This window comes from Triticum urartu, chromosome 2 (assembly GCF_003073215.2).
Source record: "Triticum urartu cultivar G1812 chromosome 2, Tu2.1, whole genome shotgun sequence".
Taxonomy (NCBI): Eukaryota; Viridiplantae; Streptophyta; class Magnoliopsida; order Poales; family Poaceae; genus Triticum; species Triticum urartu.
Window position 1 is genome coordinate 638,909,720 of NC_053023.1, and position 13,434 is coordinate 638,923,153.

At 44.0% G+C, this 13,434-nt stretch overlaps 2 protein-coding genes and 1 non-coding gene across 4 annotated transcripts; 1 reads left to right on the top strand and 2 right to left on the bottom strand.

Annotated features, from left to right (window-relative positions):
* The first annotated feature begins 226 nt into the window (after positions 1–226).
* On the top strand, positions 227–10,007 carry LOC125539346. Of its 2 annotated transcripts, none has more exons than XM_048702786.1 (24): positions 227–555; positions 2,236–2,366; positions 2,504–2,588; positions 2,689–2,742; positions 2,839–2,930; positions 3,016–3,119; positions 3,582–3,654; positions 3,804–4,185; positions 4,809–5,126; positions 5,206–5,397; positions 5,503–5,595; positions 5,682–5,739; positions 6,356–6,468; positions 6,954–7,200; positions 7,321–7,439; positions 7,520–7,644; positions 7,736–7,850; positions 7,968–8,023; positions 8,245–8,338; positions 8,409–8,601; positions 8,798–8,896; positions 9,021–9,139; positions 9,356–9,418; positions 9,657–10,007. In XM_048702786.1, exons 1-24 carry the CDS (start codon positions 517–519, stop codon positions 9,759–9,761), a joined length of 3,069 nt encoding a protein of 1,022 aa, XP_048558743.1. In that variant the 5' UTR covers positions 227–516; the 3' UTR covers positions 9,762–10,007. The 2 variants fall into 2 exon arrangements, with proteins under 2 accessions (XP_048558743.1, XP_048558742.1); XM_048702785.1 differs by having other exon boundaries at positions 228–555; positions 2,233–2,366.
* Positions 2,110–2,181, bottom strand: TRNAT-CGU. Its single transcript has one exon. It is a non-coding gene; the product is annotated as a tRNA-Thr (tRNA).
* A 283-nt stretch (positions 10,008–10,290) lies between the features above and the next one.
* Positions 10,291–12,105, bottom strand: LOC125539347 (DNA-binding protein MNB1B-like). The gene is made up of 7 exons (XM_048702787.1): positions 11,932–12,105; positions 11,720–11,803; positions 11,584–11,641; positions 11,418–11,462; positions 10,850–10,912; positions 10,674–10,745; positions 10,291–10,580 (listed from the first exon to the last, which is right to left on the bottom strand). Exons 1-7 carry the CDS (start codon positions 11,958–11,960, stop codon positions 10,566–10,568), a joined length of 366 nt encoding a protein of 121 aa, XP_048558744.1. The 5' UTR covers positions 11,961–12,105; the 3' UTR covers positions 10,291–10,565.
* Between the last annotated feature and the right edge of the window lie 1,329 nt (positions 12,106–13,434).

Below are 13,434 nucleotides of genomic sequence, written 5' to 3' on the forward strand. Positions count from 1 at the left end.
CCTCTGCTGACAGACAGCATGAACGAACGAGGTGGTTGAAGGGAAAAGGCACGTCGTCAGGACAGATTTCATCATTTCTCGGTTGCGTCGAGGCGATGCCAAGTGCACGTACCGGATCACGCCCTGGCCCATCGTCGAACCGGGAGCCCGGGATTATTATTCCGCGTCGGTTTGCGGTCCCTGGCTGGCTCCTCCCTCCTTCCTTTTTAAACCCCCCTCCGCTCTCTCACTCGACAGTGTCTGTAGCATCGATCTCTCTCAACCTAATCCTTAACTGCCCTCCCAACACAAAACTCCCCTTCCTCCCCTGTCCGTCTGACACCCCCTTCTTCCCCCCCTGCCTCCGTCGACGGTTTCGTCCTCGGTTTCCTCCGTCGATTCATTCCCTCCTGCGGTTCCTGAAGGCCAAGTTGACAACTGCTGTTGCTGCTTCGGGTACAGAAGAGAGGCGTCGATCCTGGTTCACCTGCGAGTGGATTCTTCGTTGGATTCTGCCTTGGTCGCCGTGGATCGGCCATGTTCGTCAAGAAGCTCGTGGAGAAGGCCTCCAAGAAGGTATATAACCTCTCTCTCTCTCGCTCGCTCGCTCGATCCCATCCAGTCCAATGCTCTCTGCTGCCATTTTACCAGTACTCCGATCTATCAGCTTCCTTGTTCTCGGTCGATTCTGTGTGGATTACGACAACTTTGCTACAGCATGTACGTAGTAGATTCGATTCGAGGGTGAGTAGTAATCCTAGAATGGTCTCTTTTCTTTTCCTGACTGGGGAGTAGTTGTTGATGCCACTCATCCCCTTCTCCACCGACCGAATTCGGACGTAATCCTTGGAAAAATGTCACTTTCTGCTCATTTCCTTATTTTCGCCGTGCGAACAAGAAAAGAAAAGAATGTTGCCTCGTTGACGCCGTCCCCCAATGTCTCCCTGCCTCGTCAGAGACGGAGTGTCGCGCTCGCGTCCTTGTTTCGATCCGAGCTCCGTTCGAATTTGAAACACCCACAGATGGCCATGGACTCATGTACGATTCACAAATTTAAGGCGGCTCTGCAAGTCCATGTGACCTCATTAATATCGTCCAAGCAAAGGATGCATTGTTTAGTCGCTGCGGAAATGATCCTACCCAGTGCCGTGGCACCAACACTGAGGCGCCCGATCGAGATGGATAAGAAATTTTGGTAGATTGACCAGGTTCGATGCATAGATTGGATGGATTACAATACTGTGGGGTTGATATAAAATAGCCTAGTAGGCCGGTCCTTGGAGATCAACCAGACAACGAGGTTCGCTTGCTTCGGTTCAGCGTAGGCTTGCCGGCTTTGGCCTGCAGTCACCGACGACTGTTTTACAGGGGGCGTTGTTCAGTCGCGGCTGTCGATTTCAGTATCCGGCTTTGGCTTGTATAATAAGCGCAAGTGTTTCATATCATGCCGTTTCCAAAATTATTTTCCATCATATGCCTCGACTCTCTGCAAAATTACTCGCTCTTGCAGTGAGAGACCTAGGACAAGTAAGCATGTATGGCAACTCTTGCTAAAGACAGGGGCCTGATGTGATGATGCGTGATTTTCCTTTTTTTAAGGGAAAAAAGGTAGTATTATAACTTCATAGTAGGGCAACTGACAGCAACACACTTGAGACTAGGGCAGGCACTGACAGCAACACACTTGAGATTTGTGATCATTCACTCTCGAAAAAGATTTATGATGATTTAAAAAAACTGGGAATTGTGAAATGCTTTAGATTAAGTTAGGACATGAATCTTATTTTGAAATTGCACTAGCCTGCCGCGTGTACCAGTCCGTTGGCATCATGATTTCTCGGGGCTAATTAGATCACGCCACCTGGTCGTTTATTAGATACTGCTACTACTGCGTGCTCATTTCGATGTGACCGGCCATGTGCTTGGCCGGCTGAGCTCATGGGCCGGGAGATCAGGACATACTGACACGTACATGGCCTTACATAAGTACAGTAAGGAACCAAGATATATCTCGTCCTTTTCCTTCATTTATTATTTTTGTCAGAGACAAAAATTTCTAGTTTGAAAGTGATATTTTAGGTGGAGTGAATTTAAATTACTTCATCAGTTACGAAGAACAAAAAAAAAGAGAGCTCCCGGCGAGGATCGAACTCGCGGCCTTTCGCTTACGAAGCGAACGCAATACCACTATGCTACGGAAGCAGCTGCGTTCCATTTATCGTATGCCTCTGATCCTTCTTAACTTCTTCGCAGCAGCACAGCGGCGGCATCGGCGGGCTGCGCGCCGAGGACGTGAGCCCGCGGCTGGCCTTCCACTACGGCGTCCCCGCCGACGCCGCCCTCCTCGCCTACGACCCCCTCCTCCACGTCCTCGCCGTCGCCACCAGGTAACCCGCCGACAGCTCCCAACAAACCCCACCCGCTTGCTTGCTGCTTCCCTTCCGTTCCGAGTTCCGGCGGACACGCCGCCCACCGACCTCTCCCCGCCGTCGCTGACGCCCTCTGCTCCGCCGCGCGCCTGCAGGAATGGGCAGATCAAGCTGCTCGGCCGCGACAACACGCAGGCGCTGCTCCAGTCCCCCTCCCCCATCCCCTCCAAGTTCCTGCAGGTACCACTCACCACCTGCTTCCAATCCCATTGCTATTCCGTGTCCAGTGCCGCATTGCTGAACTTGGATCGATGTGCCTGAATCCGACGCCCACTTTCAGTTCGCCGATGGCCAAGGGGTTCTCCTGAGCGTCAACACTCAGAACCAGATCGAGGCACGTCTACTCCCACACATTCATTCTCTTGGTCCATTCACTAAATGTGGTCCTATTTTTCCATGCGTTGTTGACCCAAAAGAGCGTCGTTTGCAGGTCTGGGACATCGACACCAAGAGGCTGTGTTATCTGCATCCCTTTGAGAAGCAAATAACCGCGTTCACAGTGCTGCAGAAGAGTTTCTACATGTAAGTGATGGTTACTGAATGCACTGGTACTGCGGCATGGATCTTGATGGGTCAAGTGTGCTAACGAGAATTCTGGGCTGCGCAGATATGCAGGAGATAGTTTTGGAAATGTGTCCTTGTTCAAGCTTGACTTGGGTCAAAGGTGTCTAGTTGACCTGCCGTATTGCATTCCTTTTGCTGAATCTTATGGTATGTCGTCTCTCTGTTTTTTTCCCTCGGACACGCATAAAAATGCCTGTCAGTTTTGTATTAGCGAGAAATCACCCAGATGCAGGCCTGCCCAGATGCCAGATGGCACAAATACAAAAAAAAAGGCCAAAGCAGAACGAAAATTATCGAAAAAGGAACCAGAAGCCTGTTAAACCAAACAATCTGCAAACTAGAAAATATATGCCGTCTCTGGAATATCAGTATATATCTCTATGTTGCATACTCAGCTTTCTTTTAAGGCTAACTGCATACTGAACTTTGTTTATTCTTCTACACTTTCTTTTATTTTGTTTGCAATGATATGTTAAATATCATTCCCATCCAGATATTTGTTAAACTTTCAGAGAGAAATTTCACAACAACAATATTAATGCAAATCGTCTCAATAAGCCAATGTAATTGGCAACTGAAATTCACATTCAGTTTGATTTGTTATTGAAGGTTCCACGGGAAATGGCGGTAACGGGGTAGAAATTGTATTTGTATCGCCACAGCCTTTGGCTGAATCTAACAGGTTGGTCTCAATCTCATTACCGCAGTTTGGCACGAATTATTGCAGCTTTTCAGCCATGTCATATTCAGATTGATCTTCCATAATTCGTTAATTCATGCCCCTCTGTAGGCATAGTGAAATGTCTGATTAAGGTGCACTCTTCCTCTCAGGTTGCTCATTATATTCAGAGATGGTGTCATGACTTTATGGGATATTAAGGCAAGCAAAGTGGTATTCGTATCCGGTAGAACTACGCAACAACAATCGCACCAGGAGGAGAAAAATGTGACATCATCATGCTGGGCTTGTTCCAAGGGAAGCAAAGTTGCTATTGGATATGACAGTGGTGATATCTACCTTTGGGCTATTCCTGATATTTTCAGTGCAGAAAATTCCTCATCTTCGAGTAATCAGAATCTACCACTTCAGAGGCTTAACCTTGGATACAAGCTAGACAAGGTGCCAATAATCTCTTTGAGATGGGTTCCTACTGATGGAAAGTCTGGACGTTTGTATATTAATGGATTCAGCGAACATGCATACCTATACCAGGTAGAAACACTGAAATATTTTCACAGTGGTTTTTATAATGTTCCTGATTTTCTGCCATACTTTTCAAGTGCATGCTTTCCATATGGATATTGTTATCCCAAATGACATTTTAGTTATTAGAACTCACATCATATCTTAGCAAACTTTAGCTAATTGCAAATAATTGGAGCAGTAAATTTCATCATATCTGTCTGCCAGGACTATCACTAAATAACTATCAGGTTGTCAGATACCGGTTTTCTCTGGCCTCTGGCCCTTTTGAATACGAAATTCAGGTTGTATGATTTTGCTTCTCAGTATTACATTTTCTAGGGTTTTAAGAAGCGTATCGATTGGTAACAGGCCGATTTAGACTGGATGATCTATTGGTTTTGGGACTGACTTGAACAAATAAAAAATTATGGGTACTCAAAGTAAATGCTCACCCAAAGGGCAACGGATTGGGTGTCATTTTTCCAGCAACCAGACAAAAGATCCATGTCCAAAGCATTATTTGAACTTGGAACGGTTGATTTCTTTCTGAAGAATATAGTGCTGGTTCACGTGGATAAGATGTCTTGGTATTTTTGTTTAGTGAGAAATGCATCTTCGTTCAATCTTTCATTTGTGTTTTCTGGACACAGGTCCTGATTCTGAATGAAGAGAGTGAATCTCGAATAGTAAAGATGGTATTGCCCCTCACAGAAGCTTGTCAAGGAATGGAGTTTGTTACAGGCCTTAGCGACCCAAATAAGCAAAGACAGACTGTTCTTGTTCTCTTGTTGAAATCTGGTCAAATCTGTTTATGCGATGATTCAGAAATTGAGCGCTACCTTCTTCAATCTCAGTCTAGATCACCACCAACACTTCCAAGCCACTCATTTGTGAAACAACCGTATGGTGATTCGGGCATCAATGTTGCAAAGTTCTACACAAGTGACCGTACAGCAACAGCTAATGAGGCATGTATAGATTTGTAAATTATACCTGCAAACAACTGTGAACTCTTTGACCAGACAGCTTCATCTTTTTAATGGACAGGATTATTTTTCAACATTGGCCTCCAAATATCCATGGCTGCTTTCAATGAAGGATAAAGGTCAGATATCTGCTAGTCTTAGCAACATCCATAAAACCAGGAATCTTTGTATAACTGGACATATGGATGGAACCATAAGCTTTTGGGATGCATCATGTCCTCTTCTGCTGCAGATTTTTATGATAAAGCAGCAGGTAGCATCAAATCCCAACTTTTTTGCCAAGTGTTATACAATTATGAATTCTTATACGAACTGCCGTGTTCAACTTCATTCTAATAACCATCTAATAACTTCACAGCATGAAGACAATACATCAAGTCGAGCCCGTATTACTTCATTGCAGTTTGATATGTCCTCCAGCATTCTTATATCTGGGGATCAGGGTGGAACAGTAAGCTATTCCACGGCTACCAGGAGGTTTCTAGTTTATGTGTTAAATACACTTCCAGTGCATTGACATTTATTTCTTCTTTCCAGGTCCGCGTAATCACATTCAAAAAGGACTCTAGCGACAATATATTATCCATTTTACAAGGTACTAACTTGCTCAGGGGTTGTGCTTCCATCTACCTATATAGTAACTTGGTTGTTGATTCTATGAAAGGGTTTGCACTAGAATAATTTCAATAATATTACTGCAAACTTTGCAATTTACCAGTTAAATTTTAGCACATTCAGTGATTTTTTGGCGCATTAAACTAATGGATGGTTAGTATACATTCATTATCACGTTTGGATTACCCGAGTATAAGATCACCTCCTTTCAGTAAATAAGCATGAGTTTGCGGCTTGTCTGGCCGAGTTCTAAACTATCATAATAAGGTTGTTTATAGGGTTTCCATGGGCGAACTGTGAACTTTCAATTAAAAGTAAGAGATGATGCGGAGTTTGCTGCATTAATTTTAAAAGAAAGGACAGGCGTATAATGTGGAGTTTCTCAAGAGTTATATATGTTTGGTTGATTTTGGTGTCCACAAGTAGAAACAATTTATATATTTTATATATGAGGTATAAGCTTAATAAATGGCTGTCAGCAGTTCAGTACTGCCTGATCTTATCATCTGGTAGATGTATCTTTTTAATAATGTTTTTATATCTAAGTCTATGGAATTTCTCTATGTTAGTTAACCAGAATTTTTGTGACTCATTAGGAAAGCAAGGGGATAACTACGATGCAAGAAGTATAAAGCTCAAGGGAGCTGTAACCTCAACCTCTATGATCTCTAATTCGAAGCATTTTGCTGTTGGGACAGAAAAAGGAATTGTAAGAAATTTGTCCATTGTGCAAAATGTTCTCAATTTTCTGAACTATTAGGCTCAAAGCACCGTTAATCAACACAATAAAAGCATAGTATCACAGTTTCAAAATAGTAGCACTAAAATTTAACCACTGTCTACAATAGTCAAATTGCAGACTCAAAGCTACTAAATATCATGTTTGATATGCGATCTCACAGAAATTTTTAAAGTTAAATGGTTAATATTACTCGCAGTTCAACAAGTTTTAGTATCTTGTTAAGCAAAATAGTGGTTACTTCTTCGAAGACTTTGCAGTTTGCCATTCTTGATATGAAGTGACTCATGTCATGTATGTTATTTATTGTGTTGATGACTATTTTAAAGAGATAGAGGAACTATCACACAATCATTTATCTCATGAAAGCAGTTCGTTAAATATGGTTATTCAACTCAAAATTTGAGCTCATTATTCAACCAAGAAAGTGACATGTCTGGAAAAACATGTTTCAGGTATCAGTTATCAAAGTAGATGATGCTACTATATTGTATCAAAAACAGCTTGAGTGTCGTGTCTCTGGTGGAATTGCCTCCTTGCAATTTGAACTCTACAGCCACAATGGGTACGATAAGGATCTTCTGATAGTAGGAATGGAAGATTCTTCTATTTGTATTCTCGAGGAAGAAACTGGAAAACTTTTGAATGCCAACCCGGTTCAGACAAACAGACCCACAAGAGCCCTTCTGTTGCAGACATTGGGTGAGCTATATGATCTTGCATAATAATCCTTTTTTTGTATATCTACCCACCAACCCCATTCTCAAGGTACTATTACCGCGCTATTATGCCATTCTAAAGCCACATAATGCCATCATCCAGAGTTATCTCCAAACGAAGCACCAGGATCTGATAACCATGATACAGCATTGAAGGAATCTTTGCTGTTGCTTTGCACAGAAGATGCAATCCGCTTATTTTCCTTGAGCCATGCGATTCAGGTATTTGTATTTCCAGTTATCTCAGAAGTTTCTGTTTTTATGTGAGTGTTGTTGTTCATATGGAGCTTTCCTTTGTGCAGGGAATGAAGAAGATAACTAATAAGAAAAAGTTAAATGGTAGCTGTTGTTTTGCATCTGTTATCCATGGTGCTTCTTCTGAAATTGGAATTGTACTAGTCTTCTCCAACGGAAAAGTAGAAACAAGGTGAGAATACAGCTGAGTTGAAAACTTTGCACGAGGGGTCGAGGGCATTCAAATGAAGTCGATGAATTCTAGTGTATTTATGAAACTGCAGGTCCCTCCCAGATTTATCCTTGTTGAAAGAAGCCTCTTTACGAGGTTTTGTACATTCAAAAAACTTGAATTCCTCTAGTTCCATAACATGTTCATCTGATGGAGAAATCATCTTGGTATGGATTGCACTATCACTTTACTTTTTGAGACATCTTCTGTAGTAACTTCAGTATAGCTCTATTCATGATTTTAAAAGTAGCTTTTACTTATAAATAGTTTCTTTGATTATACAGATTAAGGGAGAGGAGACATATTTTTTCTCTACTCTCTGTCAAGATGACATCTACAGGTATGGTAGCATGGTTAGTTTATAACTTTGGTAATGATGAATAGTTGACCTTGTTTACCAATAATGGAGCTTTGCAATTTAGTGCACTACCAGAGACCCCTTGAGCCATTCTAGAGCTCCTATTATGATCGTCAAATAGCGGGCACAATGATTTCATTATTTATTTCGAGCTGAACTTACAATTTTTAACATAGTTATCTAAGCGTGCGGTTTGTACGCAGGCATGTAGACAGTATTAATATGGTATACAGAAAAGACCGCCCTCTCAGGGAAGAATCTTCCTATGTGGTTAAGTCTCCCAAAGAAAAGAAAAAGGTAACTGATTAATCTTATGGTCAGTTGAGGCATCTGTGTATCTTTCTTTCTGATAATGGAAATTCTCCAGGGCTTATTTGGGATGATTATGAAAGACACTAAAGGGAGCAAGGCAAACGAGAGTGATGCAAATGGCAATGGACAATTCATCGCAACAACATCCGAAGAACTGGCCTCAATATTTTCATCAGCGAACTTCACTCCACCATCTGCGAGGAGGAGCAGTTCACTGAAAGATGATGAAAATATTGAGCTAGACATAGGTATACGATGTTCAGTTGTTCACAGTTCTAAAAGGCCCTAGGTGCCTTCCTCCCGCCTAGCCCAACTAGGCGCTAGCCCCACTACCACATCGTCTGCCTGGCACCTATCACTTTTTAGAACACCTTATTACAATAATTTTTAGAAGAATCATTACTTTTTCTGGGTATACTTACTCTAATATGTTTCTTTCTGAAGATGATATCGACATTGAAGACAACACACAAAAGCAGAAAGGACCGCACTTCGCAGGTCTAAGCAAACAGAAATTCAGCAAGGGACTCCAGGCTCTTAGAGGTCAGAAAAGTATTATACTAAGATGTTTGTAATTAACTTTGCAATCCAAGGTGCGGCGTTTCAAAATTAGCGCTCTAGTTCAACTATTTTAGTGTGATATGTTGTTCAAATGTTTAATATGCAGGAAAACTGAAGCCCAGAACAGAAGAAAAGGTGAATACAGAAAATAAGAAGCCTGAAGATGAACCATCAGTTAGACAAGTTGACCAGATAAAGATGAAGTATGGATATGCAACAAGTGATGTGAGTGCATAGAAGCGCCAGTATATCATTGAAATTATGACCTGCACATTTATGTCCATAGACAGGCTGATCTACTCCGATTGATGACCATCTACATGGAATCGTATTAGCAATGCGTAGAATAGTGCACAACATAATAGGTTATTTTCCCTCAAGGGAAGAAATGTGACTAGTTGATGCATTCACTTACCTTTCCTTCATTGTTGATCTGAACAGGACTCAACCAGTGTTCCAAAAATGATTGGAAACAAGCTGCAAGAGAACATCAAAAAATTGGAGGTAAGCAGCATTTTGCTTCCCTACTGATAGTATTATGCCTATTCCTATTACCATGTTGCTCTGTACGGGACCTACCGTGTAATTCAGTTTCCCCGAACAAAGAAGTTCTCTCGTTCCCAATTTCCCTATGTTCTGCAAAACTTTCCAATTTCCATATGAATGTCACGGAAGACACCTATAAAGAACATCCTGCATAAACCTGAAAGGGCATTAACATGTACAAATGTGCTTCCTGCAGGGCATTAATCTTCGGTCCGCAGACATGGCTCATGGTGCTCAATCCTTCTCATCAATGGCGAAAGAGCTGCTCCGAACCACGAAAAACGAGAAGAGCTCATCATAGCAATGACAGCTATATCCAGTTCCTTTTCCTCTAGTTGTAAAGCTCCCTTTCTTTATGTTTGTTCGAGATGGCCAACTGCACCATGGGGTCAGCTGTAGATAGTCTTCACTTCTCTTTGCACTCGCTAAGGTTCTTGACAGGTTACCGCCATGTTCAAGTTCACCTCACGTGTGTGGAACATTATGTAGCCCCGCCTTAAAATGATTTTGTTGTAGATAGCATACAGAGGGTACCTTACACTATCAATTGTTTCATTGCACAAATTTACATACATGGGCAAACTTCATGTTTTGAAGCTGCACTATAGTCACACAACCACCAGCGGCAAGCCGGCAACTAGCATCGATTTTTACATCCTGTCAAAGTAAAAAATAAATAGACTTCTGATGTACTGGCTGCCAAATGTTAGAACAGACAGCCATTGGTCAACCACGGAGGAGAAAGCAATTGGGCACAATCTTAACAAAAAATTGCTGCACAAAACTCAAGAGCAAGTTCAGCAAAAGGACCATCAGAAGCAATAAGAAAGTGAAAGGAGAACACAAGACATAACGCGATTAATAGCAAGCCAACATAATGACTGTTTCCACATGCTGTGGAAGTCCAAGAAAGAAAAGCAGTCAAGGGTTTTAAGCTTTTCTTCGCTAATAGTCAAACAGAGACATCTCTAGCATGCCACAGCCCAGGAGTACGCATCTAAACATTCTCCTTACATAACATTACATAATGAGGACATCGACATGGCAAGCTAAACCCTAAGCAACAAACACTGATTTGCACCACTGCTGTTCCCTCATCTACTATTTACTCCTCGTCCTCCTGTGATAAGACAGCCAAACATATGTTAGCAACAAGTAAATTCCATCAGCACTGCAATGTATGCCACCTAAAGCGATGCATAAATTTATATACCTCGCCATCATCCTCAACGTCAGAACCTTCTTCGTCAGCGTCAGTCTTGGCCTTCTTGGAGCTAGTGCTCTCCTGATAAAAATGGAAAACAACATTATTACCCCAAAACTGATATTACTTGAATGCATAGTAGCATAAGCTTTACGTCACAAGATTCATGGCAGCGATAACACTACCTTCTTGTTCACCGCCTTGCTTGCTGGGGCATCTGCCTTCTTGCCGCCATACTTTGCCTTCTCCTAAACAAGGCATGCATTAACCAGTTAGGATCATCTTTCCTTCACCAAACAGACGCTAAAGTTATTAAACAGCTCAGCAAGACAGTGGCAGATAAGGGGTAACATATTTCTGTTTTCCTTTTGCTAACCTTGCGTGAAATATTTTAGAACACCAGAACATTGTAACGGAGACTGACGGCATTATCAGTTAAGGGTAACAGAGCACAGCTCGGGTGTTATTTTGGTAAGTTGCGTCAAATATAACGGCACTGGACAGGTATCCACCAACATTATTAATTACACAAGCACCGCAAAAATCATATAAACATCATCCATATTCTAACAAACTGGCATTGTAACGGAGACTCGCTGTGTTATCATCTTGGGGCAACGGACTGCAAATTAGTTGTTTAACGCAACAGGTACGACAACCTAGTAGTATTTTGGCAAGTTGTGGCAAGTATAACGGCACCGGAGCAACTTTCCACAATATAAATTGCATAAGTAGCGCAAAAACCAGACAAACCTCATCCGACATGCTGCGCCACTTCTCCCCAGCCGCCTTGGTGACCTAAAAGGAGAGAAAAACAAGCAGCACATGCACACACGTATGAGCCATGGGCCATGGAAACGAAACCCTAGATGCAAAACCCTAAAAGCAAAACCCTATGGCAGGAGGGTGGGAGACTCACGGCCGCGACGCCCTTTGCCTCGGGGTGCTTCTCCATGTACTGTGGCCTGAACTCAGCCCTGCGGCCGAAGTTTCGAAAATTATTAGAGTACGGAGACGAATAGATCTGGGGGAGGAGGCGGGGAGGGAGGGCTTACAGGAAGGCGAAGAAGGGGGTGGGGGCGCGCTTCGGCTTGGCGACGCCGCCGGTGGCCGTCTTGTTCTTGCCGGAGGCCTTGAACCTGCAGCGCACCACCACGGAATCATCAGCGGAAAAGGAGACCAAGTTAGTCGGTACGACCGAAAGCCATGAACGTTAACCCCGCAGGAAGAGGAGGCGGGGGAGCGGGAGCGGGAGCGGGTGACTTACGCGGTGTCTCCGTTGGCCTTGGACCTCATGGCGGCGGAGCGGGCGAGCGGTTAGGGCTTTGGGGAGGGTGAGGGCGAGGGCGTCGGTGCGGAACTGCTGCGGAGTGGGGAGCGGAGGGAATGGGACGGGGAAGGACAACGAAAGGGGGAGAATGCGACGTGTGGGCGTGGAGTGGCCGCGTTGCGGGGTGGTCATCGGTTTGCGATCGGTGGAAACCTGGGCACTGGGCCGAGAGAAACTGGACCGGCTCTGCACAGTTGCAAGGGTTCCAAGATTTCGTTCCCAGTAGCGATAATGGTTATAGATGGCAATGGTATTCCGGCCCATCAGGATTTAAGTCCTCGTGCTTGTATTTATCTTAAATCTATTTCATGATTTTCGGTGATACGTGTTCAATGAAAGAAGAGGTTCTCGTCGACTACGAGGCGTCTACGGTGACTTCGTAAAATCTCAAGATGATATATCGGCTCAGTCTCTCGGATATGCTCATAGGGTGTGGGTGTGTACGTTCATAGGAGTGAGTGCATGCGCATATATATGAGCGCTTGTATCCGTACTGATCTTCAAAAAAAGATTTTGTCCCGAGTAGGAGCAGCCCGGCGCAAATTTTGCCGCTCTGGCCGAGCTGGCTGGCTATCTTGCCTTAAAAAACTGTTTTTTAAATAAAAAAATTGACTGGCTGTGGGTACCCTCCCATGTATTGTAGGCCTTGCCCACCGAGCTCGGAGACACGGCCGGCCACGATGTTGGCGGTGGAAGCGAGCGAGGTGGAGTGGAGGCACCGGTGATGAACCGGATATGACTAAGTTAGGGTTAGGGATGCTTGTGGAGGAGGGAGTTTAGAGGGAACGTTGGGGGAGGTGGGGACGGACCATCAACGACGACGACTAGGACATGGCGATAAAGTGAGTTGGCATGGCATCGACACCAGTCGCGGCGGGTGGCGGGAGACGATGGTTAGCAGCAATGCCGGTCGGTGGGTCTTACGGCAGGCATGAGCTCTGATGCTAGAGGGGTTGAGGAGCTCAAGTGGCCAACAGGTGCGGCGGTGTCCAATTGCATACTATGGCGGGAAATATGGGCACCCTAGCCTCGCCGCCAACTTACGAGGTGAGCAGATTTATGAATGGAGGGAGTAGAGCCATAATTAGATCTTTGTTTACAGTGTGGGCCAGCCTTTTGACATGGCATGCTAGATAATCTCAAACTACGGGTCTTCATTCTCCTGACACTGACGGGTTTGTAAATGGTTATACTATGCAAATTGGGTTATGAGCAACTCGGCTGTGCGGTGTCGTAACTCGAGGACGCGCAATGGTATGCCGAGGAGGTGGCCCAAAAGGTATCATAATCGGGATGCGCATGGACGACCACATGTTGAGGAAGGAGGTGGTGGTCCCGTAGTTTCATGGATTTGGGGTATTGTCCTGGTGACGTCTGGCCAACGAGATTGACTATCGACATGTGGAGCTTAGCAAATGACACATTTTCTCATGTAGCACG